The 25155-nt window shown below is 43.1% G+C and overlaps 1 protein-coding gene across 3 annotated transcripts; it reads left to right on the forward strand.

Annotated features, from left to right (window-relative positions):
• The first annotated feature begins 426 nt into the window (after window positions 1-426).
• Window positions 427-24954, forward strand: CCNF (cyclin F). Of its 3 annotated transcripts, none has more exons than XM_083473662.1 (18): window positions 427-509; window positions 2675-2720; window positions 4149-4303; window positions 6005-6111; window positions 7365-7432; window positions 8903-9096; window positions 11136-11189; window positions 11989-12093; window positions 12762-12839; window positions 13583-13734; window positions 14738-14902; window positions 16958-17081; window positions 18525-18705; window positions 19052-19139; window positions 20339-20438; window positions 21834-21958; window positions 22630-22799; window positions 23191-24954. In XM_083473662.1, the coding sequence occupies exons 3-18, from the start codon at window positions 4199-4201 to the stop codon at window positions 23625-23627; spliced, it is 2253 nt and encodes a 750-aa protein (XP_083329788.1). In that variant the 5' UTR covers window positions 427-509; window positions 2675-2720; window positions 4149-4198; the 3' UTR covers window positions 23628-24954. The 3 variants fall into 3 exon arrangements, with proteins under 3 accessions (XP_083329788.1, XP_083329787.1, XP_083329786.1); XM_083473661.1 differs by lacking the exon at window positions 427-509 and adding an exon at window positions 540-724 and having other exon boundaries at window positions 2536-2720; XM_083473660.1 differs by lacking the exons at window positions 427-509; window positions 2675-2720 and adding an exon at window positions 540-724.
• Window positions 24955-25155: the final 201 nt, after the last annotated feature.

Genomic DNA, 25155 nt, shown 5'->3' on the forward strand with positions numbered 1-25155 from the left:
ACTAAATATCACGTGAGGCGGCAAAAACTATGGATTATATCCAACGTTAGATCCATTAAAATTTGTAGACATGTCTTACTCAGGTCCACTGATTTCAATGTATATATCCGACCTAGGCTACAACGCATTTATTTGAGTCTGCGACGATGGCGTAGGACTGCTTACGTAGCGCCCGCGGCCGATGCGGCATTTCGAAGCGGCGCTCCCTCTATTTGCGCCTGCGCCCCAACGCAACTCACGGCGAGGCATTCGAACCGTCAACCGCCCCCCAATTCGAATCTGCATCGCGGCTGGTCCAATGACCATCCCGCGGCCTCTGCAAACGCCGGCTTCCCGGTCCCTGCCCAACCACGTTCTTTGCTCCGCCCACTATCCAATCATAAGCCCGGATGGGTTTGAAAAAGTGGGCGCGCGGTTGCTAGGCGTGATGCACGGGGAGCGGGGGATTTAAAAGAAAGGAAGGAAAGGGCGGGGTTCGGACTCAGGTTTTGCGCTTTCACAGCCGATTGGTTAGTCCGTTCGTAGGCGGGGCGGGGCTTTAGGCTTGAAAGGAAGGCGCTTTCTTTTTGCTGAATTAGAGCTTGAGTGGGAAGGGGCGGGATTAATTGGGACTCCTCCCACTCGCCGTATTGGCGCTTACTACGAATTAGCTACTTGGCGGTAGATCCGCGCTACTCTGCGCTCCCCGAAGATACAGGCGTACCAGCGGGAATGAAAGCGGGGGGTGAGTGCCCATCCCCGGGGCGCCTTTGCGGGTGGATGGGTGTCTTTAAACGGGGGTGCTCCGTAGAACTGACTGAGCAAACCTGGATGTTCCCTCCATTTTGCTCCAGTGTAAATTGGGGTTTGGGGGTCCAATTAGTAACTAATAATGAATAAGGAGTTGGTCACAATCTCGGGGATTTATCCGTAGCGGTTACCTGTGAGCTACTGAGCCAAAATCCTGGCTAGTAGTGCCAGGAAAGTAATGCCCCCTCTCTGCTGAAGGGGGCTTTCTCCTATGTAAGCGTTGAAAGAGGTGCAGCCCAAAATACTCCTACTAGAGAAGTAAATCCCTTTTAATCTAGTGGTCCGTAGTTCTTAGCAGGTTTGACATATGGTCGTATGGTTTAAGGTTTCAGTTCTATACTTACGCAGGGTTGGATCAAGACAGCTAGGCTTAAAATGGACCCACTGAAATATATGACAGGATACTAGTTCCGGGCCTAATTAGTCCTATTAGTTTTACAGCTTGATTAGCAGTTCAGTCCTTACTCAGAAATCCTGTTGCATAAGGGATCCAGCCCTTATTTAGAAGAAAATAAGTGAGGCTTGTTGTTGTTTAGTCGTGTCCGACTCTTCGTGACCCCATGGGCCAGAGCATACCAGGCCCTCCTGTCTTTCACTGCCTCCCGCAGTTTGGTCAAACTCATGTTGGTATCTTCGAAAACACTGGCCAGCCATCTCATCCTCTGTCGTCCCCTTCTTGTGCCCTCCATCTTTCCCAACATCAGGGTCTTTTCCAGGGAGTCTTCTCTTCTCATGAGGTGGCCAAAGTATTGGAGCCTCACCTTCAGAATCTGCCCTTCCAGTGAGCACTCAGGGCTGATTTCCTTCAGAATGGAAATGAGGCTTAGTTCCAAGTAATTCTCATTCCGGGTTCTAGCCAGCTCGCCCCCTGCCTCATATATATGCATATTATATGCCTGCCAATTTAGGATAACACTTCATGAATCTGAATTGGCTTCATTTATAATGTACATACTTTTTATTCAGACACCGGAAGTCCTAGGCACATAAATTTTGGAATGATGGATAAAATATGAATGGGGTAGAAAGGTATCTAGGCTAATAGAAAGTGGGGACTGCTAGTTAACTGCTTATCTTAACCTCGCCTTCCATGTGTGAAAGAATTGTCCCCAAATGGCTTCTGTTTTGCTAGCTCAGCTAGTAAAAACTTCAAACTGCTTCAACAGTTCGCGCAGGCTGTGCGTTGCAAAGCAATTTATTTTTAGGCAGTCTAAGTGGGACCTGCTTCGCACGTTCAGGTTTCCTTCCCGACTTTTCTCCCCTGTTTTTGCCCAAAACAAAACGATACCGGAGTTTATTTTTTAAAAAAATGTAAATCTCAAGGAGAGGGCGCCCCGGTAATTTGGGCGGGTGGATTTAAAAAGGAAGCGGAGCCTATAGTGGGGCAGGAGTGGAATGCAGTGGCTGGGGATTGGCTTGAGGCTTTTTCATGTGAATGAAACACAATTGCAGAATACTTCGTGCTTGTTGCGGTCCCTTGGATCCCCCGCATCGGACCCAAAAGCAATGGGTAGTTTTAAAAGCCAGGATTATTATTAGGAGGCAAAAGTGTTGGGGTAGGCTATTCTGTCTGAAAAATGGTAATCGAAAAATGCCTGGGTTCTTTAAAGCAATTTTAAAGAGAATTGTTCTAATTCTCTTGTGTTTTGTGGGTCAGAAGCACAACATTCTATTTTAATTGGGCAACAGTTTTTACACTTCATAGACAAAAACAACAAATCAATTTTTGTACTGATATTTATGCAGGTTACATGAATAGCTTAAAACTGTTATCAAAAAGAAGAGGAAACAGAATTCTATCAACAGCTTCTCTTAAAGTGGATTAGTTTTTTAAATCAATATTTTGCTTTTTGTATAAAAGCATATATCTACTAACTTCATACAGAATTAGGATAGTTTGGCAGGCAAAGTAACCACTTCTGCTTCTACAGGTGGGTGCTACATTTTGACTCCCAATGGTATAATTATGCAATTTTTCTTTGTGCCATTCATACATTCTGCAACATTTTGATTTGCTTGTCTATGGTTATTTACGAAAGTAAGAAATGGCATTACAGTGCCATTCCATGTTTCAGATCCCATTGATTTAAATGGGATGGTGCAAGAGATGCTTGAAGTTGCAATCCTGTATGCACGTATTTATTACATTTATATCCCACCTTTTCTCCAAAGAAAGTGTGCAACCTGCAGCCCTCCAGATGTTTCTGGACTACAACTCCCACCAGCCCCAGCCAGCATAGCCAGTGATATGGGGTGATGGGAGGTGTAGTCCAATGACATCTGGAGGGCTGCAGGTTGTGCACCTCTGCTCCAGCGAGATCAAGCTGGCATGCCTGGTTCTCCCTCCCTCCATTTTATCCACATAGCAATTCTGTGAGGTCTGTTAGGCTAAGAAAAGTCACCCAATGTGCTTCATGGCTGAGTGGGGACTAGGAACCCTTGACCCCCAGATATTAGTCCAACACTCACCACTACACCACACTATCTCTTAAACCTGGGAGTAACTTCCCTTGAACTCAATGTGGCTTAACTTCTGAGTGAACCTATACAAGACTGCACTGTAATTCTCTTGAGATGATATCCTTTAAATGTGCAGCACATTCTTAAGCATGTGTGAATGGAGTGATCTACTCTACAAATCACCAGCCAAACAGTTTTGGGGATTACATGTTACTGATATCCCAGGCTAAGAATACTGATCCTTATTTGTCCTAATATCTCACCCTAAACATTTCTACAGCCAGCTGAGCCGATGAAATATGTTGCATTATTAGTAGTAGTATTTATATCCCACCTTTATTTACTGCTTTTATCAACTGGCACAGAGCTGGTCCTCAGTAGCTATTTATGATATTTTGAATCACTATCAGTTTGTAATTGGCTGTATCGTTTGCCACATAATTCTTTTGGTTTTTGCATTATTTATATGTTGTGTTTTAATAGGATTGCAGTGTTTGTAATTTTTAATACTGATGTTGCTGTTTTGAGCTTTGGGCTCAGCACTGTTGTTGGAAAAGCTGAAAACAAATTTTAAGTCATTAAACAAAAATCAAAACGTTTTCGCATACAAATCCTCCGAAACGTTTTGCCAAACATTAAGCTACATTATTAAAACAAGCAACAAACAATACTGGTATATAAAGAGCCATTTAGCACCCTTCCCACAGGGTGGTTTATCATAAATGAACTTGTGTGCATAGAGTCCAGCTGGAACAAGCTGTGATGTGGTCTTTTCTGTCCTCCCTCTTTGCAGGAGAGCACAAAATGTACTGCCAGCCACAGACGTGCTGATTTTTATTCTGATGCATGCCTCTATGTTTGCACCTCTTGTCTGATGAAATACCTTGCGCTTGCTTTAGTGACCCACTGCAGGTGCTCCAGGTGCTTCTCTGTCCCTTCAAAGCGAAGAATGAGGAAGAGACCCAGAGTCCTGACGCTGTTGTGCCTCCCGGAAGATGTTCTGTTTCACGTTCTTAAGGGGCTGCCTGCTGAAGACATCCTTTCCCTCCGAGCTGTAAGTTTAACCACTGCAGGAATACTACCGTACTTTTCCATCTATTAGACACTCTCATGTATAAGACACACACCCACCCCATTTTGGGGGACTCAGTTTTAAGAAAATGAGGGGAGATGGCCCAAAGTTGTTGAGCCTCTCCCCCCACGCAGCTGTGGGCAGGAAACACTCCCAAGATCGTTTCCTGCACACAGGTAGGGAGTGTTTCCCTCTAGGGAAGTTGCACTCCAGCCAGTTGGCCAGAGGGCACCTTCCCCATGCCGCTGCACGCAGGACACGATCCAGGGAGTGCTTCCCATGCGCAACAGCATGGGGGGAGCTGTGTGCTGCCAGCCAGCACCCCCAGATGGCTCCCCGCTCTCAGTGGCATCTCCCTCCCGTGCCACTATCCGTGTATTGGCCGACCTCAGTTTTTTGACATGATTTTTGTGTCAAAAAACCTCATCCAATACATGGAAACATACTGTACTTTATTTAGCATAGCTTTACAGAATCCTTCCAAGGCAGCATGTGATTAAAATATAATGCTGTCTAACAATAAAATCATTAAAAGACAGGAAAAATGAATCCTAAATGTTCAGCCTGGAGCGTGGGAAGCCTGAGGATCTCCAGATATTGTTGGACTACAACTCTCATCATTCCAGACCACTGACCATGCTGGCTGAAGCTGATGGGAGTTGGAGTAAAGCTTTTCCTCCTGTTCTCTTTCTACAACCAGACTAGTATGGGTGGAGGTTGTTCTCCAGACAACTTGGACCCAAGCTGTTTGGGGCTTTTAACCATTAAAACAAGCCCTCTAAGTTGGTTTAAGAAACCCACTGACAGGCAATGCAGATGGTACACTATCAGTGTTATATGGTCTGGCCACCTGTTATTACTGACACTTGGGTATCTGCATGCTCCCCAAGTCAAGTTTCTGAACCAAATTTAAAATCTGTTGTGATTGCTCTGTCTTTTGGAGTCACAGCAAAGTTGAGTCCTCATATTAGGATTTTAACATCTGTTGGGGCTCTGGAGTTATGTAATAGTTTTTTGGAAGCTGGAACGTCTTCAGCTTTCAGGGCTAGATTAGTTCATACTGTAAATTAAGTGTTAATGCTTTGTTTGGTGGCGATGGTCCTATGGGTTAACAGCTCACCCTTCACAGGAAGTAACAGAGTTGGAGTGAGGGAGCAATTCTTGCCCACAGCATTGCTGTGCCTGATTGTGTGCCTTCTCCTTTACAGAAAAGAAAAGCACATTTTAATGCATGCATTTCACATAGGGGTCACCAGCCCTTTTAGAGCCATGGGCATATTTGGATTTCTGAGTATGTGCATGTGCAGTTTCCAGGAGATCCAGTAGAATTAATCTGAGCTTTGAAAAGCCCATAGAGCTGGGAGAGGAAGTGGGAAAGAGTGTCATTCTTCCAACTTCCTTTTTTAGTTTTATGAACCTTTCAAAGAAGAAAAAAGGTAACAGTCGTCACCACCTAACGAGCTAGGGGGCAGTGGGTGGGAGGGGTGCCAGGGAAAGACTTCAAGGGCACCACTGTGCCCACGGGCACCATGCTGACAGCCCCTGATATATAATATCTAGCTTGGACCTCATTGCTTGAAAATGGAAAGTGTAGTGCTGTGCCACCGTCTTTGGGTTAATTGACCATGAGCAGGGCCATTTTGAATCCCTTTGGTTGTAATTACCTGCTTGTCTCTCTTCTAGGTTCACTCTCATCTTAAGTACCTTGTAGATAACCATGCTAGTGTTTGGGCCTGTGCAAGTTTTCAAGATGTGTGGCCTTCTCCCAGCAACTTGAAAATGTTTGAAAGGTAACTCCTACGAATTTTAGAAACCTCAAGATTAAGGAGAATGAGACGTTCAAAGATCAGACACTTACTATTTTCAGAGGGTGGTGGTCAACTATTCAGCCATGAACTGCGCTATTCAAGAACTCTGTGTGCCCTTTAAATTGAGATCTCTTTCTCTGGAAAAAGCAGATATTTCAGCTAAACTTTTTTGCAGACTGCTGGAGTAATACAAGAAAAGGACCTCAGGAGTGGCACCCTCTGTGTGGAACTTCTTGCCTACCTATATTTTGGAGGCTATTATGTTTTGATGGACAAACACTGCTTTGTATTTCACTGCAAACAGCGTATTGGCATTTGTCCATAGTACAAAAATAAATCAATCCATTCTCTAGGATATTCTGGTAAAATATGTACTATTGTCTTCCAAGATAGAGGGATTTCTTCCCGCCCCCTACAGTGGGTAGAATCCATTTGTTCTTTGAGTGTCTGACAAAATACCCAATACCCTGCATCCATCCCTTTGCAGTATAAATACAGTAAATATCTAGTGCTTTTGTGTTGTTTAATTGGAGGCTGGGGGGTATCATCCTCTTACAATAGAAGGTCTAATCTTTCTACCTGTATTTTGAGTTTACAGTGAGGAAAGATGGAGAGTGCAGCCATACTAAAATCTACCCCTGCTTTGTCTTATGGGCAGTGGTGATGTGTTGCAGGTTGGATGTCAGTTCACACACATACAAATCAAAGGAAGCTGTGTTGAGCCACATGGAGGAAAAATCCAAGACCGCAGTTGGACAATATCTTTATTAGGACCAACCAAAATGTCATAAAATAGTGATCAGCCTTGGTGTTAACCAAGGAGGGGGAGACTGAGAACAGATACTTAGCTGGATGTTGCAGAGAGAAGGTGTGTATCAAAATATAGGTGGCAGACTTGACTGGTCTCTTCCAGGTGCTACTGGTCTCAGATGGACACATACAATTCTGGGTGAAAGAAGCAATGGGTAATCCCTGTCTTTCAAAACACAAATCCAGCAGTTACTTAGATCTCTCACCAGGTTTAACTGAAACTCACTGTCTTCGTTAGGCAGAGAACAGAAGTTGGCACATAGAATGCATTCTCAGGAAGGTTATTTAGCAACCAGTGGAATAAGTGACAATTGTATCACCAATTTCTGAATTGAATCTAAGCTGTGTTTGGTAAAATCCAGAATTTTCAGAAACCTGTATCCCCCCCCCCCCAAAAAAAAATAAATTTCTCTATATTTGCACAGGGCTGCAGAAAAGGGTAACTTTGAATCTGCTGTGAAGCTGGGCATTGCCTACCTCTACAATGAAGGCTGTAAGTCATGGGTATACACAGAAATGCATGCATGGAAAATATTTGGGAGCATGGTACAACTGCCGCAGGAGGGGGAAGCCTACGCACGCCCCCCCCCCGTTGTTGCTAATGATGGGAGTTGGAATCCAGCCTCTGAAGGGCCACAGGTTCCCCAACCATAAGCTAGAGGATAAGAAGTTGGCAGTAGGGTTCTGTAGACTTGGCTATATATAGTCCTAAATGCTGGTCTTGCAATTTTCATATCAAGGGAACTTTCCCTTTCTGTATCATGTTTGCTAAGAGTTGTTTGGACTTATACAACAATTTATGGCCACCAGCTTGGATGGTTTAAAAGCGAAGAGAGAAATTCATGGAGGCCAAGGCTACTGAAGGCTACTAGCCCCAATGGCTATGTTCTCCCTCCACTGTTGGAGGCATTGTGTCTCTGACTACCAGTTGCTGGGAACCAGGTGGGCAGAGTAGGGCTGTTCCACTCAGCTCCTGCTTTGGGGCTTTCCATAGGCATCTGGTTTGCTGTAGTGTGAAGAGGCTTCTGGCCTTGATGGGCCATTGACCTGATCCAGCAGGGCTCTTCTTATGTTCTGAATGGCAGCAACATTTGAATAGGTGCCTCTCTTTCCATTTTGACATTGCCTGTTTGCATGGTGTGTTGGTCCTTTACGTGCACTGTTTTATGTATGGTAATTTCGTACATACATGCATAAAGGTAAAGGGACCCATGACCATTAGGTCCAGTCGTGGCCGACTCTGGGGTTGTGGTGCTCATCTCGCTTTACTGGCCGAGGGAGCCGGCGTACAGCTTCCGGGTCATGTGGCCAGCATGACTAAGCCGCTTCTGGCAAACCAGAGCAGCACACGGAAACGCCGTTTACCTTCCCGCCGGAGTGGTACCTATTTATCTACTTGCACAACTGCTAGGTTGGCAGGAGCAGGGACTGAACAACAGGAGCTCACCCCGTCGTGGGGATTCGAACCACCGACCTTCTGATTGGCAAGTCCTAGGCTCTGTGGTTTAACCCACAGCGCCACCCACGTCCCTTACATACATGCATACATGATTTAATTTGTATGCCCCCTTCCACAGTTCAATCCATGCTCAAGGCGGCTTACAGCATGGAAAAAGTACATAACAACAGCATAACAAAAGTAGTCATACACAATAAATACAACATCCAAACTGATCAGTTTCCACATAAATCCCAACAAGATCTAAAATAAAGATACAAAACAGCCCCACCCCAACAAAACACCCAGCCCAAGAGCCTGTTTAGCAGTCTCAGCTTTTGTACCTGGAGTCAATCAGATCCTGCTCTCCCAGGCCAGGTAGAAAAAGGTCTGCAAGGAAAGTAGGTCTTCCGACATTTACCGCCAGATTTTCAGCTTGCATAGAGACAGGAGTAGTAGTATAGAGAACCAAGCTTTGCTACAATTCATGTTTCAAGAAAACCTTTCCCCTTTCTACTCCTTCAGTATCGGTCTCTGATGAGGGTCGTGCGGAAGTGAATGGGTTAAAAGCATCTCGCTTCTTCAGCCTGGCGGAACGTCTGAACACCTTCGCAGCCCCCTTTGTCTGGCTTTTCATTCGCCCACCTTGGTCTCTGAGTGGAAGCTGCTGTAAAGCTGTGGTCTACGAGAGCCTCAAAGCAGAGTGTCAGCAGCAAAAAGTAAACTGGCTTATTTTGCAGCTTTCAGACTTAGATCTCTCTTTCACCCAAGACTTACCTTAGACTTAAGCTTCTGTTGCAGAGGGAAGGATTAGTCATTCTAGCCAAAGACACAGTATCTTAATTTTCCTGAGTGCTTACTTTCTGAGGGTAGGGGGTGGAGTTTGCAAGCCATACAACAGAGCATCCTGAGAATATTATTTCCTTTTTTAAAAAAGTCATGTTTCTGGCCACTATGAAAATGGCCCGTGAAAACCTGTAAAGCCTAGACGGGGCTCAGTTCAAATATCAGGAAGATATGCATCGTTGGTCCCCACTTTCCATTGGTAGCAGGAAAAAAGCAAACTAACTTGCAGTGTAATCCTATATACATCTACTTGGAGAAATAAGACACATAGATTTCAATGGGGCTAACTCCCAGATAAGTGTGTATATGATTGCATCTTTAGGGAAGCTTGTTTAGGGAAGCTTTTAATGTTTGATGTATTACAGTATTTTAATATTTTTTTGGAAGCTGCCCAGAGTGGCTGGGAAAGCCCAGCCAGATGGGCGGGGTATAAATAATAAATTATTGTTATTATTATAATTATTATTTTATTTAAACACTAGCTCTTCCTGCCCATGAACCATGAACATGCCCCAGTTGCTGCTTCTCCAAATCCCCCCTGGTCCTGCAGTTCCTCTTTCTTTCCTGACCTGAGCCAGTTAATAGTTTCCTCTTAATGAAGTCTAGGCACCCCACTGATGACATGAGGGGCCTCACCCCCTCCTTCCAATTTTCCTTGAGCTGCTCAGACTCTGCATTAGAACTTCTTAAGAACTGATCCTAAGCACTCCCTGAGCAGGCATGCTGTTCCCCTTCATCAGTGTTGGGAGTTTGGTGAACATATTGCAGCGGTGTTCAGAAATAGTCTGGTAAGACTGCTGGTTGAAAGGATAAATAAAACTCAAGGTTTATTACTCATGGCAAACAAAGCCATTCTAATTACAGATAGGTAGCCGTGTTGGTCTGCCATAGTCAAAACAAAAAAATTCCTTCCAGTAGCACCTTAAAGACCAACTAAGTTAGTTCTTGGTATGAGCTTTCGTGTACAAGCACGAAAGAAGTGTGCTTGTACACGAAAGCTCATACCAAGAACTAACTTAGTTGGTCTTTAAGGTGCTACTGGAAGGAATTTTTTTGTTTAAAGCCATTCTAAGTATACGTTTTGCTTGTAGCTGATATGGAGCCAAGAAGGTAACACTAGCACACGATAGCTCACACTGAGTGAACTGGAGGAGGAGGAAGGAAGTAAAACCTGAAAGGAAGTGATCTGCTTCACCAACAAGTGGTTACTAAAAGAGTAGGAATTAGTAAGGCGGAAACCTGCTTTCTTTTTGCTGTCTCCCACTAGTTCAGGTAACTTACTGCAAACGTGGTTGCTTGATTCCGCAAAATAGCTCCTTGACTTAAGTGTATTTCTGGATTATTTATTTATTCCATGAAATTTATATGTCAGTTGTTTGTAAAAATAAAAAAAAATTAAAACAGCCTCCAAGCGGTTTGCAAAAAGATAAAACAATTCTAAAAAAAATAAATATTGCAGCCATACTTAAAAACATACGAAAGTTAAGATGCTTAAACAAATCAAAATTACCTTAACTTTCTAAGCATTTGGCTAGGCTTGTGTAAAAAAGAATGTTTTTAGCAGGCACTGAAAAGAGTACATTGAAGGCGCCTGCTTGATTTCAATAGGCAGGGAGTTCCCAAGTGCAAGTCCTGCCACCCTTAATGATATATTTCTTACAAATATGGGATGGGTATGATGTGGCACCTGTAGTGGTGCCAGTTCCACCGATCAAATGGTTGACTGGGCACATGTTGGGGTAAGGCAATCTGGTAGGCAAACTGATCTCATGTTGCTATGTTACAAAAGTGATGAGTTCAGGAATCCACCAGTCTTTGGAAGTTCGAAGGAAAACTTACGTAGGACAACTTTGATGATGCTTCCTACTTGGCTTCTCTTTATAACAAATATACCCTTCTCCATTTCTTTTAGGCTCAGAGAGGATCAATTCTGTATTGCCTAGCTAAAGTCCTAAATCTCTTTGAGGTAAGTTCCCCACCCCCATTGTGACTGTCCTACCATGCCAAATTTACCAAATCTTTTGTGGGACTTTGTATTTGCAACTACTCAAGCCATGTTAACAGAGTGTCTGTTGATTGCTGTAGCCAGCTGAATCTGTATCTTATTCTTAAATGGTTTTGACTGGTTAAGTTTGTTTTCTTTGTAAAATGATATTTGTTTTTGTCATTTTAGGCGGACAATGGGTGTGGTGGTGGTGGTGGGATATAAATGGACCACGGAGCCGGAAATGAAAGTGTAGGATCATAATATAAACCATGTTATGTTTACGCTTAATAAGATCAAATATGAAAGATTAGAACAACCAATCTTGTCATGTTCCAGACTGGGGTTTTTTTAGATATCTTTTCTACAGATATGAAACACTTGCACAGATAATAAAGAGAGACAATCTTGCACAGTCTCTAAACATAAATTTACTTTTTTTCTCTTCTTTTATGCTTCTGAGGCTACAATCTTAAACCCACTTGCCTGGGACTCAATGAGACTTCTAAGCAGGCACGTATAGGATCACACTATTGAGTTAAAGCTTGCACAATGGTTTGGAAGGCAGGAAGCAGGGGCTTCTTGGATTTCCTTGCATGCTGCTCACCAAATTATTTAGGCTGCAGTTTCCCCTGAACTGTAGGCTTCTCAGTTATTGGAATCATTAAAACTTGGAGGGGCTTGCAGCTGAGACCATTATAGAGAACACTGGATCTCAGTGGCTTTGTGTGCGGGTGTAAGTGAACAGTTGGGGATAAATAAATGTCGCCCTTATTCACAGGATGAAGAGAAAAGAAAAGAAGCTCTTGAAATGTTTGAGAACTCATCGAAGCAGGGATGCTTGCACAGCGCCTACCTCCTCTGGGAAAATAACAGAAAAGCTTCTGTGAGTATATATGGCACTAATATCATACTGGCAGGTAAACAAGGCTTGAAGAGCCATGCAAAAGATGGTTGTCTTATAGCTTCTGGTAGGAGACAAAAAATTCTACTCAGACAGCTGATGTTGAGAAGAATAGAATGAAGGCAGTAGCATGGTTTGGTGTAGGGATTTGGATGTTGTTGGGTGCTTGGAAGAACTCTCCCTTTGAGAGCTGATGTGTACATTTGTGGGTGGCTAAGCGTGAATACGACCTTGGTAGAATAAAAGTGCATAATCATGGTCTATCTCCCAAGTAAATACTGTATCAGTGCTGAGAAAGTGGTGTGTGTCTTTGGGAGTCCCAGTTTAATTCTGAACAGCGGTCCTCAAATTTGCAAGTACAGTGGTACCGCGGTTTTTGAACCTAATCCGTCCCAGAAGACCGTTCGAGTTCTGAAACGTTTGAAAACTGAAAACTCAATACGGAAGTCACGTGGCATGTTTGACTTCTGAGGCATGTTTGAAAACCGAAGCGTTTACTTCCAGGTTTATGGTGTTCAAAAACCGAAACGTCCATCAACGGAGATGTTCGAAAACCGAGGTACCACTGTATAGGAAGTACGAAAGGGAAGATAGTTTGTTAATAACACAAAATATGCAGTATCTTACTTTGTTTCCATTCCTCCTTGTAGATGTCAGATCCTGGTAGATACCTTCAAAGCCTCAGGAAACTCAGGGATTATGCAGCCAAGGGCTCTTGGGAAGCCCAGGTAAGACTGTCACTCCTGAATCTTTGTTTTTCCCCACTTTGTCCAACTGCTTTCAGTGTTGAAGCAGAAGGTACCTGCTGAATCCCTCTTGGCAGAGTATTCCACAATTCTGGGTCGATAATACTAAATGCTCTGTTTCTTTTTTGTTGTCACACGAGTCTCGCCAACTTGGGGAATAACACTTCTGCAGATGACCTCTGTGATCCAGCTGGGATATAAGGGTTCAGGCAGCACTTGAGGTTCAGGTGGTCCCATAATTTATTTTCATCATGAACAGTTAATGCTGATTCCAATGTGGCCACACTTAAAGCCCTTTCCCCCTCAGGGCGGATTCGAGATGTGATTGTGCCTGTGGCATGGTGCTGCTCAGTGGGCTCCCTAGCCAATGAGCTTATCTGGCACCATTGGCTGGGTGGGAGAAGTTTTCTGCTGTTTTAATTTCCCACGGTGCTTGTAGTGATGCTATATTGTGTACTTTGGTGGTTTTTTAAATGGTGCCTGCAGATGGCAGAATGGATGGAAGAAGCAAAGCAGGCATTATTAGTTATTGTGGGTCCCCTTAGGACAAGTTATTGTCCCCAGCCCCGCTTTCCCCGAAATATTGAAGATGGTGTCATTAAAATAAGCCAAGTGCAACAACTATTACTTGAATTATTGGTGTCTCAGAAAAAGCAGAACTAGCTCTTTCTGGAGATAAATTATTTTCCCTCTTGATTTGTGTTCTTTTTCTCTCTGTTACACAGATTGCTCTAGCCAAAGCTTGTGGGAATGGAAACCAACTAGGGCTGGAAACAAAAGCCTCCAATGAGATGGTGTCTCAGCTCTTCCAGGCCTCCCTCCCTCTCAGCAAGCAGAGCATCTTCACGGTTCAGAAGGGAATGAACGAGACAATGAGGTAGAGTCATAGGACAGGCTGAGGGAATTGTTTGCTGAAGCAGAAAAGGCTGCTTGCTAAGTTGCTTTTGCCAGATGCTTGTCTATTATAGTTCTCCATAGCATGCTGTGCAGAATGCTAGGTTGCTACAGGGTGGATTTTCCTTTTGGGAATTTAATTGCTCTTTTTTGGGGGGTAAGCACTGCCACCTAAAGGAAAAGACACACATGTGCACAAATATATAATTTTAAAAAAACTAGTAGATATTGAAAGATATTTTAAACAGCTAAGGAGCTGAGTTTACTTCTGTCTGGTTCAACTATGTGTTATACTCGGTGGAAGGAAAGCCGTAAGCCATCTCCCCCTCCCATTGTTTCTGCCCACTACTTTAATGTGCTTCCATCATCTATTAGCTAGAGTGGGTGTGGGGAACCTCTGGCCCTCCGGATATTGCTGAACAACAACTCCCAACACCCCTCGCCATTAGCCATGCTTGCTGGAGTTGTAGTTGAGCAACATCTAGGGTGCCAATGGTTCCCCACACCTGAGCTACAGTGATCTGCTTTTAAAAGAGAATTACTTATGATATAGCATTTAAGCTCTCCAGTTTGCGGTGGTTTGGACCATGCCAATCTGACACTGTTTTGCTTGTCCTCCCCCCCCCCATCCCAAACAACACTCTAAATGGCAAAAAGCACTCATAGATTTGATTGAAAACTTACTGGCCTGTAAAAAAACTCCTCCAAGCCTTAATATGGATGTGCTTCATTCTCTTGTTAGTACTGCAATAAAATGTGGCTTTTGCACATTTTATTGCACATTTTGTAGTATCGCAATAAAATGTGTTTATATCCTAGTTATTTCCATGTGTTTTATTCATCTTGTGTCTTGTTTTCTTTTCTGTCGTATGTTGCTCCCAGCTCCTTTTGGAGGAACAGCAACTCACATATGTAGTTGTAGTTGAATGAAGTTGATAGTGCAGTTATAGTCTGCTTGCTTTTAAATGGCTGCTCCTGTTGTTTAGATACATTCTGATTGACTGGCTGGTAGAAGTGGCCACCATGAAGGATTTCTCAAGCCTCTGTCTCCATATGACAGTAGGTTGTGTGGACCGGTACTTGAAAATAAGACCTGTATCCCGGGCTTGTCTTCAGCTTTTGGGGATTGCTTGCATGGTTATTTGTACACGGTGAGTAACTTGACTATTGGCAGTAGTGATGGCTGGGCTCTTCTTAATGAGGACTGTACCTACAGGACAAAATTATGGTCTGCAAAGTTTTTCTGAAAGTTGTAGCAGTGCTAGCGAACAGGGTGGATTTGATTTAAATCAAATCAATTTAAATCACTATTTAAATCACTAGTCAGTAAGATTTGATTTTTTTTTACAGAAAGACTCATTCTTGCTGGTATAATCTTAATATTTACAACCAGATGAAGGTTTCCTTTTTGGAATAAAATTTCAGAGTAGTTTTTACAGTTATTACTGATTTGGTTATACTATTAGAAATACATAGCAGATAATTATGGAAATATTGTGAGGTTTAATAAGCTAACTGTTTATATTTGGACAACTTTTCTGCTGTACTTTATTGGAAGGAGAAAAAAATCATTCCTTAATAATAATTTATTTAACTAAAGTAATAACATTATAGCATATGTATCCATGTTTGTTAACTGATGTGGTTAAACATTTTTTTTAAAAAACTTAGATTGAGTTTTAGCAGACATGAAATACTTAAAACAAATCCTTATTTCCTGATAAATAGCCTTTGGACTATAATGTAATTTACCGTATATTTCGTCCCATAGGACACTCCGTCCCATAGGACGCACCTAGTTTTTTGGGGGGGAAATAAAGGGGGGGAAATTCCTTTATTTCCCCCCCAAAACCAGGTCGGGGAAACCGAACCAGGTCGAGGAACAGCGGGATGGCAGCGCTGCGCCTCCTTGCTGTCCCCCGAGCATGTGGGGCTGGCTGATGTCTGTCCGGCGGGCGGGCACTCTGCTTCAGGGTGCCCCTCGCGCCGGGCGGCAGGCTGCTATCCGCAGCGTGGGGAGCCCTGCGGGGAACTCCCGCAGGGCTCCAACACGCTGCGGATGTCCGTCCGGCGGGCAGGGCGCTCTGCTTCAGGGCGCCCCTTGCGCCGGGCGGCAGGTTGCTATCCGCAGCTTCAGCGAAAGCCTGCATTCGCCCCATAGGACGCACCCAGATTTCCCCTTCATTTTTGGAGGGGAAAAAGTGCGTCCTAAAGGGCGAAAAATACGGTAAACAGAAAGCTATCTTTAGAAAGATTTTTAACTCCAAAAGAATTTTATTTTAAAAATCCAATTTAAAACAAAAAATCAATTTATTATTATTATTATTAAAAGAATCATTGATTTTTATCCACCCTGCTAGCTACAGGGCACTTTTAAAATGTTATTTTTTAATAACAAAGGAAAAGTGACTTCATCTTCTACCAGAGCTGGATGCGATTTGCAGGCATGGTCACTCCTTCTGTATATATGGAACCTGCTCAATTTCACAATGACAGCAGCTGTTGTTCTCCTACAGGGCAGATCACACTGGGGATGGGTACAATGGAACCATAAGGTGGGGCAGCATGGGTCCTCAGGAAAGACTGGGGTGTGGAAAATGTCACACCTGCAAGCACTTGTTGCCCCAAGGGTCATGGGTGAGGTGCTGTCCCTAACTGATTTTGGGGGATACGGTGGGGATCTCAAATTAACTGATTGGAGTGCCCTGGAAAAATAATAAACTGTGATTAAAAGTTAGAACTGTCCTCCCTTCTTGAGCTTTGATCATTTCCTTAGTCTGCTTGGTTTAGTTTCTCAGTGTGGGGGAAACAATTACTGTGTATTGTTGTTTAGGGCAGCCAAGGCTACTTTGCCCCTCAGAAGCTTAGGAAATCCTTGATCCACCTTGACATGCCTTGTCAACAGTGTGATCTGACTCAGAAACCCTGATTTGCCTTGTAATTTGGAGACCACAGAGAACTGATGCCCACCACTGGTATTTTGCATTCCTGCTTAGAGATTAAAAGTATTTCTTCATGTTTCCCAGATGCTCTCCAGTGTAACCTTACAAATCAGACCAGCAGATCAGCTTCTACTGGTTTAACTGCTTCTTTAAATAATGTGTGTAGACATACAGAAAGAGACTTGTCCATTCTATCTGGCGTTGGATGAGTAAACAGATCCACTATGTGTTCGGGCCTTGGTGATAATCCATCTTTTGTTACAGTTTTATCAGCAAAGAGATTCTGACAATACGGGAAGCTGTTTGGTTAACAGACAACACATACAAATATGAAGATCTTGTCAGGATGATGGGGGAGATAATTTCTGCCCTGGAAGGAAAGATAAAGGTAAGCTTGTAGAGATGGTGCCATTAATGCAATGCTGACTAAATAAATGCTGGTCTGCTTTTTACCTTGCGTTTTCCGTGAACTACCTTGCAAATTAGGGGATATTCCTCTTGTAATTCTGTATTGCTCTTGGCTTCCTCATACCCGATATATTCCTGATGGTGGTAAAGATGAATAGCTAGATTATCTGTACTTTTGGAAAGCAGATTATCTTGCGGGGTTGAGAGACCACTCGTTCAGCTCACTCATACTGCCCTGTAATTTGAGGGGAGGGACTGAACAAGTCTGAGGTCTGCTCACAAGTTCTCTTGTGGACTGAAATATTGCCTCCCAAGTTTTGGAGAGAACTTCCTCTGTTTGGATGGAGCGTTCTCAGTGGTTGTGCCCATGTCCTGAACACTCTTCTGAGGGAGACCTGCTTAGTCCCCTTCCTGGTGGCCTTCTCTTGGCTGGTGAAAGCTTTGCTTAGATAGGTCTTTGGCCTCCTGAACTAAGAGTTCATAATTAATAGTTGGCTATTTTTCCATTCTTCCCTTGCTTCTATCTGTTTTGGTACCTGTACCCACACCAGTGTGCTCTGGCATACATTTTGGGAATAGTTAGTGTTCATAATGATCCCTTATCTTAGCAAAAAACAGTATTGGATCAAGAGCCTTGAGTTGGGGTGGCTGATTTTCTTCCAGCTGACTTTCAACTCTTGATGTACATCTTGGAATGTATAAAGATATGGCAGTGAGTTGATTGATGGTTTATTGTACACATATGTATACCTGAGTCTTCAATGGAAGGTGTAGAACATCATATCCCAAGAGTCTCTCATTGCCCCTCTGCTAGCTTCAGCAACCTTGGTTGAAAGCAGCAGTCAGTCATGGCTACCAGTCTCTCAGTGCAGCCTCATCCAGCTAGCACTGCATGGAATTCTGCCTACTTCCTCCTTCTTGTTCCCAGTACACCTTTAGATTTCAAAAAGGACACATTTTTCTGTGACCTCATGCACCCTCCATCGCCTTGCCAACCTGCCAGTTCCGCCTCTATCCACTCTTTGGGGAGAACAGTTCTTTTGCATTGCCAACACCCCTTAATGGCTAGGTACTTAGCTAGCCCAGCCTTGCTGGTTTGTATAAGCTATCGATGAATTCTTTGTCTGGCACAGTTCTGCAGCTTGTATTTCCCCATCGTATCCTAAATATTATCTAAATACTACCATTTATTAGTTTCTAATATTCACTAACAGACTCTGGTGACAAAAACCCAGTAACCCTCACCTCAAAAATGGGATAGAAATGTAAATAATAAAATGCATGTGACTTTAATAAGAAGTTTGTTTGCACTGAATAGCCAACCTTTAGCAAAGAGGGTGTTCCTGGAACAGTACACCATGTTGCATAGTTCCTGTGTATGTTGGCCTTAAGTAACCTCTTTTATTCTGCCACTTTTTAAAAGATACCTACTATTCTGGACTACAAGGAAGTGCTGCTGAACATAATCCCATTGGAAAGAAGAACTGTGCATCTCTACAGCTTCATTTGTGAACTTTCACTCTTAAACACAGGCCTTTGCATATACTCTCCTGCCCGTTTGTCTGCAGCGGCCTTGCTGCTGGCCAAAGTATTGCACAAGCAAGGTAACAATTTTCCTGCTGAATCAATTCGGGCACCTTTTGGGGAACAATATCCAGCAAAATAGTCCCATTTTAGCTCTTGTCTGGTTCTCCTGCTGTAGGGATTGAACTGATTGCAAGGAGGACAGGGAGAGCTTCAGTTTGGAGAGGTGGAAGTGGCTTCTTAGGATCTGGGCGAACAGTTTTCAGTCAAAGAGCTCAGGCAGTGGCCATTGGAGTATCTGGGAGCATAACTGGTTGTCACTATGTTGAATGCTTTCATTTGAGAATTTAGTTAAATAACAGACTGTGTTAGAAACCAGTGAACAATATTGGTTATTTTGTTCATGTCTTTTCTCTCTCTCTCCAGCTCATCCTTGGACAAGCCAGTTATGTGAAGCCACAGGGTTTTCCCTTGAAGAACTGATACCCTGTGCACTGAATATCCACAAAAAATGGTAAAAAAATGGAGTAGCAATATACCGTGGGGGGAGCCATAATAGCTTAGTCTTCCCAGCTGTTGCAAAATACTCCTTGGCACGCTTGGAACATGCAGCTTCAATAGTATTTGAACTTCCTACAGACAGCATCTGAAGCAATGAGTTGGTCTGACTGCCAGCTCAAGAGTGTGCTTTCCTTGGGGCACTTAAAAAGTGTGTATAGTGTTCACAGCTGGGGTGGGGGGCTTAGAAAGTTTTATCCTCAGCCTGGCCCACCCAGGCCACAAAAGCATCTTCTGCTCTCCTAGATTTGCATAGGATATGAACGACCCTCCTTACTGCAGGCTTGTACAGTTCTTCGTCAAGAAGGGAATGAAGCAGATAGTAAAGGGTTAACTCCTCATTCCCCTCTGTTTCCTCCTGCACCAGCTGATGCCTCCTCTCTCATCACATCCTCAGCTGCGTCAACAACATGCATTTTAGTCTTCCACTTAGGAGGGAGGGACTGGAGCCCAGAGGTTAAGGTACATGTTTTTGCATGCAGAACGGAGTCCAGATTTCCTCTTTGGCTTCTCTGATTAGAACTACCTGAAGTTGGTCTGTATTCCTGAAGTGGAGGGCAAGTGCAAGCTGCAGATGGATGGCTCAGGTGTAAAAACAGGCTGGTTTGCAGGAAAGGGGGAGTAGCTAATTGCTTAAGCAAGCACAAGGCTCAAAACCAGGGTTTAGAGGACTGAAAATGTTGCACGCAGACAGACCCATAATGATAGCATTGCTATCATAATTATTTGCATCTTTCAGTTTATTACCCACTGTTCACCAGCAGCTCCCAGGGTGTGTTGCAAAAAATGGAAATAATGCTAATCAGGCTGAAACCAATGCTTTCTGTCTAAGGAAAGCCATAGATATTTCTTCTAATTACCCTCCGTAGGCTCTGCTTAAGCCTTTTTGCTGCCAATGTGAGTGCTGTAAAGCTGTCCCAGAAGACAAGTTGGGTTGCTGACACTTCCTATTTTCAGTGCCCACAGAATAAAATATAAAATGGTGATCTGGGAGCAAGGCTGTCAGTAGTACAATTGGAGTCTGAAGCCAGGTTTGGAAACCTAAAGGGAAACTTCAGCAGCCATTGGTTCTGTGTAATGCTTGGTGGTTTTGTTAAATTTATCCAGTGACTCTAAACAAGGGGTGTACTTACAATCTCTCCCTCTGTCTCCCAGTTTCCATGAGGATGTCCCAAAAGATTATAGGCAGGTGTCCCTTACTGCTGTGAAACAACGATTTGAAGATGAGCGCTATGAAGAAATTGGCAAAGAAGAGGTACTGCTTTTGAGGGGAAAGAGAAAGTGAGAGTCCCAGTGTATCTGAACGCTCCAGGACTGCATTTTATAGGATTGTACTGTAAATCTATAAGGAAATGGAGCACAGTAAAATGTGTTGGATGGGTAGCACCAAGTCTGGTGGAGTCATAGGCTGCCCACCTTCTGGAGTGGAACCCCTTGGTGACAAAGATGATCTTCTGAGGAAATGTTCTATGCAAATTTGTGTTGAAAATTTTCCAGTCTGCATTGGAAAACTTTCTGATGTGCTAGCGAGTGATCTAGTTCAGCATGCTTATTTTACTAGCATTTAGCAGGCAAAGTTAAAAATGATTCAGCTGGCAAACCTTCCCTAATACTGTGTAGTTAGCATCCATTTATTCATTGTTACTAATAAACTTATAAAATGGATTCTCCCCCCCCCCCATGCAAAAATCACTGGAAAATATTCTTCCCATCACTTCCCATTACCAAAGCAGAAATGGAGAAGTTGCTTCTTGCCGGACAGGGAACTAGGAAAAAACCCTTCTCTGGTTGGCAGCCATTATATGCAGCAAGCAAAGCACTTTTGCTGACAGCCACTGTTTTAATACTCCCACAATGCCTCTGGGGTCCTTGGAGTGATGCTGTGGAGACACTAGAGAATTAAAATGGTGTATTCTTATTGGTGGCTGATCGTTGAGTTTATAACTATTTAAAAATATAGTTAATCTGCAAGTTTCTAGAACCTCTATATTAGTGAAGATAAAGTGTTAGATTACGAGTGTTCTGATCTCCATTCAAGCCATGAAACTCACTGGGTGACTGTAGACCAGTCACTGACTGGAAGACTAACCTATACCACAGGATTGTTGTGAGCAATAAAATGGGAAGAGAACTTTATATCTTTTCCTAGGAGGAAAAATGTGATGTCCACATAATGATAAATAACTTTACATTTCCTTCAGTAAGCCATCTAATATTTAAGAACTTAATAAAAACTACCATTCACCAATAAAAAGCAATGCCATTTTTTAATATTTTTCTTTTACAGACCTGATCCAAAGTAGGTTCATTGGAAACCTGCCTTTAACTTGCAGACTCGGTGATTAAAACTAGCCCATGCCAATTTCCATCCACAAAACCTCTTGTTGAACTTATTATAGCCTCATTCCTATCCATATTTGTGTGGAACTAAGCACAGTTGAGCTCAGTGGATTTACTTTCAAGTAAAGATGTGCAAGATTGCACTTGTAAGTAGTACTTTAGAGAAGAGTGGTATGGAGTTTCTTTGCTTTTGTTTTGTTGGGGAGGGTGACTGGGACAAAATCCAGAAAACTACTATGGCATCAGTAGATGAGTTTTAAGAGCATGTGTGACTGTAGCTATGCTGTCTCACTGAGCTTACTTGTCTTAGGTGATGAATTACAGCCAGCTCTGCTCACTGCTAGGAGTGAAACATGAAGATCCAGAGCCCGACTCCTTATACATGAACACAGTGGAAACATTTCTCACTTCTCCATCGGGAAAGAGAACTAAAAGGCAAGTCTGGTCCCTCTGTTTTACCTGGATGGGATGGGGTATTCACTGACTACTAGACAAGTCCTCTGGCATTTGTAACCTTGTACAAACTGGAGTATTGGCTTCTACCACCCCTAGCATGGATCTCAGCTGCTACTCTGCATTGCTCATCTATTGGGTGGAGAGCATGCGGCTCTCCAGATGTTGCTGGACTCCAGCTCCACCTAACTCAATATGTCTACACTGACTGGCAGAAGCTCCTCTGGGAGTTACAGTCAAGGGGCCTTTTTCAGCCCTACCTAGAGTTGCCATCCAAAGCCATGTGGTCTACCACTGTGTTAACTGTACTGCCTTCTTGCAAGCCATCAGTGCTGGGCAGCTCAGCAAACAGTTGAAAATGGAATCTTCCTAGCTTTCCAGGTCCAGCCAAGAAAAGGTTCCATGTGTCAAATAACTAGCTGGCTATAGATAGTGCTCAAAATGGGTGGTGGTGGTTTTGTTTACTATTAGACTAGGCTTGGTTGTGCTTAATGGAAAGGACTGGAATGGTTTTATGATTGCTTGAAAAGAAGTAGAGTAGCAGAACACTCAACTTTGAACACTGACTTTGGAAAAGCTGATCCAAGGCCCCATTTTCTCTTCTTCCCCTTTTGACAGTATTTTATTAATGGTCATAGATACTCTTTCCACAGGAGAAGAGAAGACAGCATCCAGGAGGACAGGGGAAGCTTTGTAACGACACCAACAGCTGAACTGTCCAACCAGGAGGAGAGCCTTCTAGACAACTTCCTGGACTGGAGCTTGGATTCCTGCTCTGGCTATGAAGGAGATCAAGAAAGTGAAGGAGAGAAGGAGGGAGATGGTAAGGTTATTTTGGGAGCAGGGGATGTGTCATTTGGGGGTATTACCATCTAGCATTTGGGGTGGGTGGGGGTTGAATTTAGGCACACAATCAAGCAGTGGAATAGTAATACTTACGACTCAATGTTTGAATGCTTCACTTCAGAAACAAAACCTTGCTCAACATAGAAAACTGGCATATTGGTTGAAAAGCATTTAGCTCTGCTAAGCTAATTTCATGTGTAAGAAGAGGTTTTTTTTAGGGGGTTATCAAAGCTAAACATTAGCATTTTACTGTAAGAGGGTAAACTTTGACAGAATTAAAGCACAAAAAGTGGGCACTTAAAGTGCACTACAAAGATTAGTCTTGATTTTTTTTCAGTAAGGTTTATTCATCCAACTTTTCTGTATAGTTACAGCTCCAAGAGGAGTTCTGGATGTAACTGTGGTCTGTACGGGCCCTGAAGAACATTGCTATGGCTGTTGTGAAGACTCCAGTGATGAAGAGAGCATTGCCAAAGAGGGATCTACATTTGACCTAAATAATTATGACCCACCAGGTGCTGGCAAGGGATGGCTAATGCACCACAGCCAGCCAAAGGGCACCATTGAAGCCAGCTCTGGCTATTCTTCTGTCAACAGTACCAGCCCTACTTCCACTATAGATTGCAACTTTGGAGCATCTCCAAAAGCTACCTCAGTGCAGCCTCTGGGCCCTGCCAAGAACAAAGGCGGATCTCCTCATGACTCAAAATTATGTTTACACTCCAGCAGAAGGCAAGCAAAACGGAAAAATGTGGCTGAGTACAATGAAGAAGAAAATATGAACTTGGGCTTCTTAAGCCTCTGATGTCCTGGTGCTGTTTACTTTAACAACAAACAGGTGCAAACATGGTTGAAGGCTGCACTGTACATGGTGGCTCATGAGGTGCATTGCCTTGGTCTCGCTGAATATTTACCTAAAGAATTTCCCCCAAGACTTGTTGCTGTTGTCTTCCCCACATATTATCCTGTGGCCAAAACAAGATTCAGGCACTAGCAGGCATAATTGTGGCATTTCCCCTGCAGAATATGGCCCGCAAAAAATTCTTCCTTTCCCCTCTTCCCTTCTGTTCCATGTAAACTATGTCTGTCCATGAAATGATCAAGCATTCTTTACTAAGGTTCAGTGTCATTCTTGGCTCTGTTCTAATGCCTTTCTTCAGTATCCCAAGAGGTGGATACTTCCCTGTTAGTGGTGTTGAGCTTGGCCCATCTGAGGCCTTTGTTGCCTGTGAAGTATTTGGTCTGACAGCTGAGATCTGCACTGCCTCTTCATTGCTTCTGCTACTTCAAAGCAGCTGCATCTACTGTAGTTTACTAAGAAGCAAAGTGATCCTGTTTACCAATGAATTGTTTTAAGGCTGGGGGCTATTTTTGCCCTTCCGTGCATATTAAGCAATATAGTGGCTTTTGTGAGCTAGCGGCAAACAGCTACCTGTGGGAGATGTAATATGTTCTAATAATTTGGTTAAGTGTCCTATAGTTTTTATTTTTCTCTTTATTTTCCTCTCAATATTCTTTCTCCTTTCCCTTTTTTCTGTTGTTATCTGCTCCTTTATACTAGGCCCCTTTGATTACTAAATTGTTAAGGTTCTACCTCTGCTATAATTGCAGTGGTGCTTGAAAAATTATTGCTACACAGAAGTTTGATAATGGAAATTAATTTTACTTGAATTAACTGTTACCACTTCAGTTGTCCCATTGTCTGAAAAAGCTCATTTGGTTCATGGGATCTATGGATTGAACCATCCATCTTACAAAGCTGATCACACTAAAAGTCTGAAGCCAATAGCTTGGACATGTGGACTTGAATGTTCTTCCATTAGACCGAACCACCTCCATGTGCAAAACTTTGAAATGGTGCCTGCAACCCTCTGCGACAATTGTACTGGTATTAAGGATTCTGAACAGAGACGCAAAATAAGGTTTGGCTTCCTTCTTTCAATTATGCCTCCTTAGAATGTATACCCAGGTACAAAACTTGTGTGTTTGGAATTAACTACATGAATCTGAAAAACACTGGACAGGCTTAAATGATTTCTTTCTTTCTTTTTTTCCTTCAGAAGGTAATGTCAATGACAGTTCATGTTGGCTAGTGATGTTTTTTTATAAAAAACAATTTTTTAAAAATATAACAGACTCCTGACTTTATTGAGTGGACAGAGTTCTCTGAGGTGTTTAATAAAAACTACAAGAGGATCTCCATAGATGAGACTGTCTTATCGCTGGCAAAGGAGAAGCTAATGTATATGATAAACTTGCTTATTGATCCGCACCTCTTGGAAACATAGCAAAGTTTGTTAGCTGCCCATCAGAATAGAGTATCTTAAGGTATG

This window comes from Podarcis liolepis, assembly GCF_965112155.1.
Source record: "Podarcis liolepis genome assembly, chromosome: 14".
NCBI lineage: Eukaryota > Metazoa > Chordata > Lepidosauria > Squamata > Lacertidae > Podarcis > Podarcis liolepis.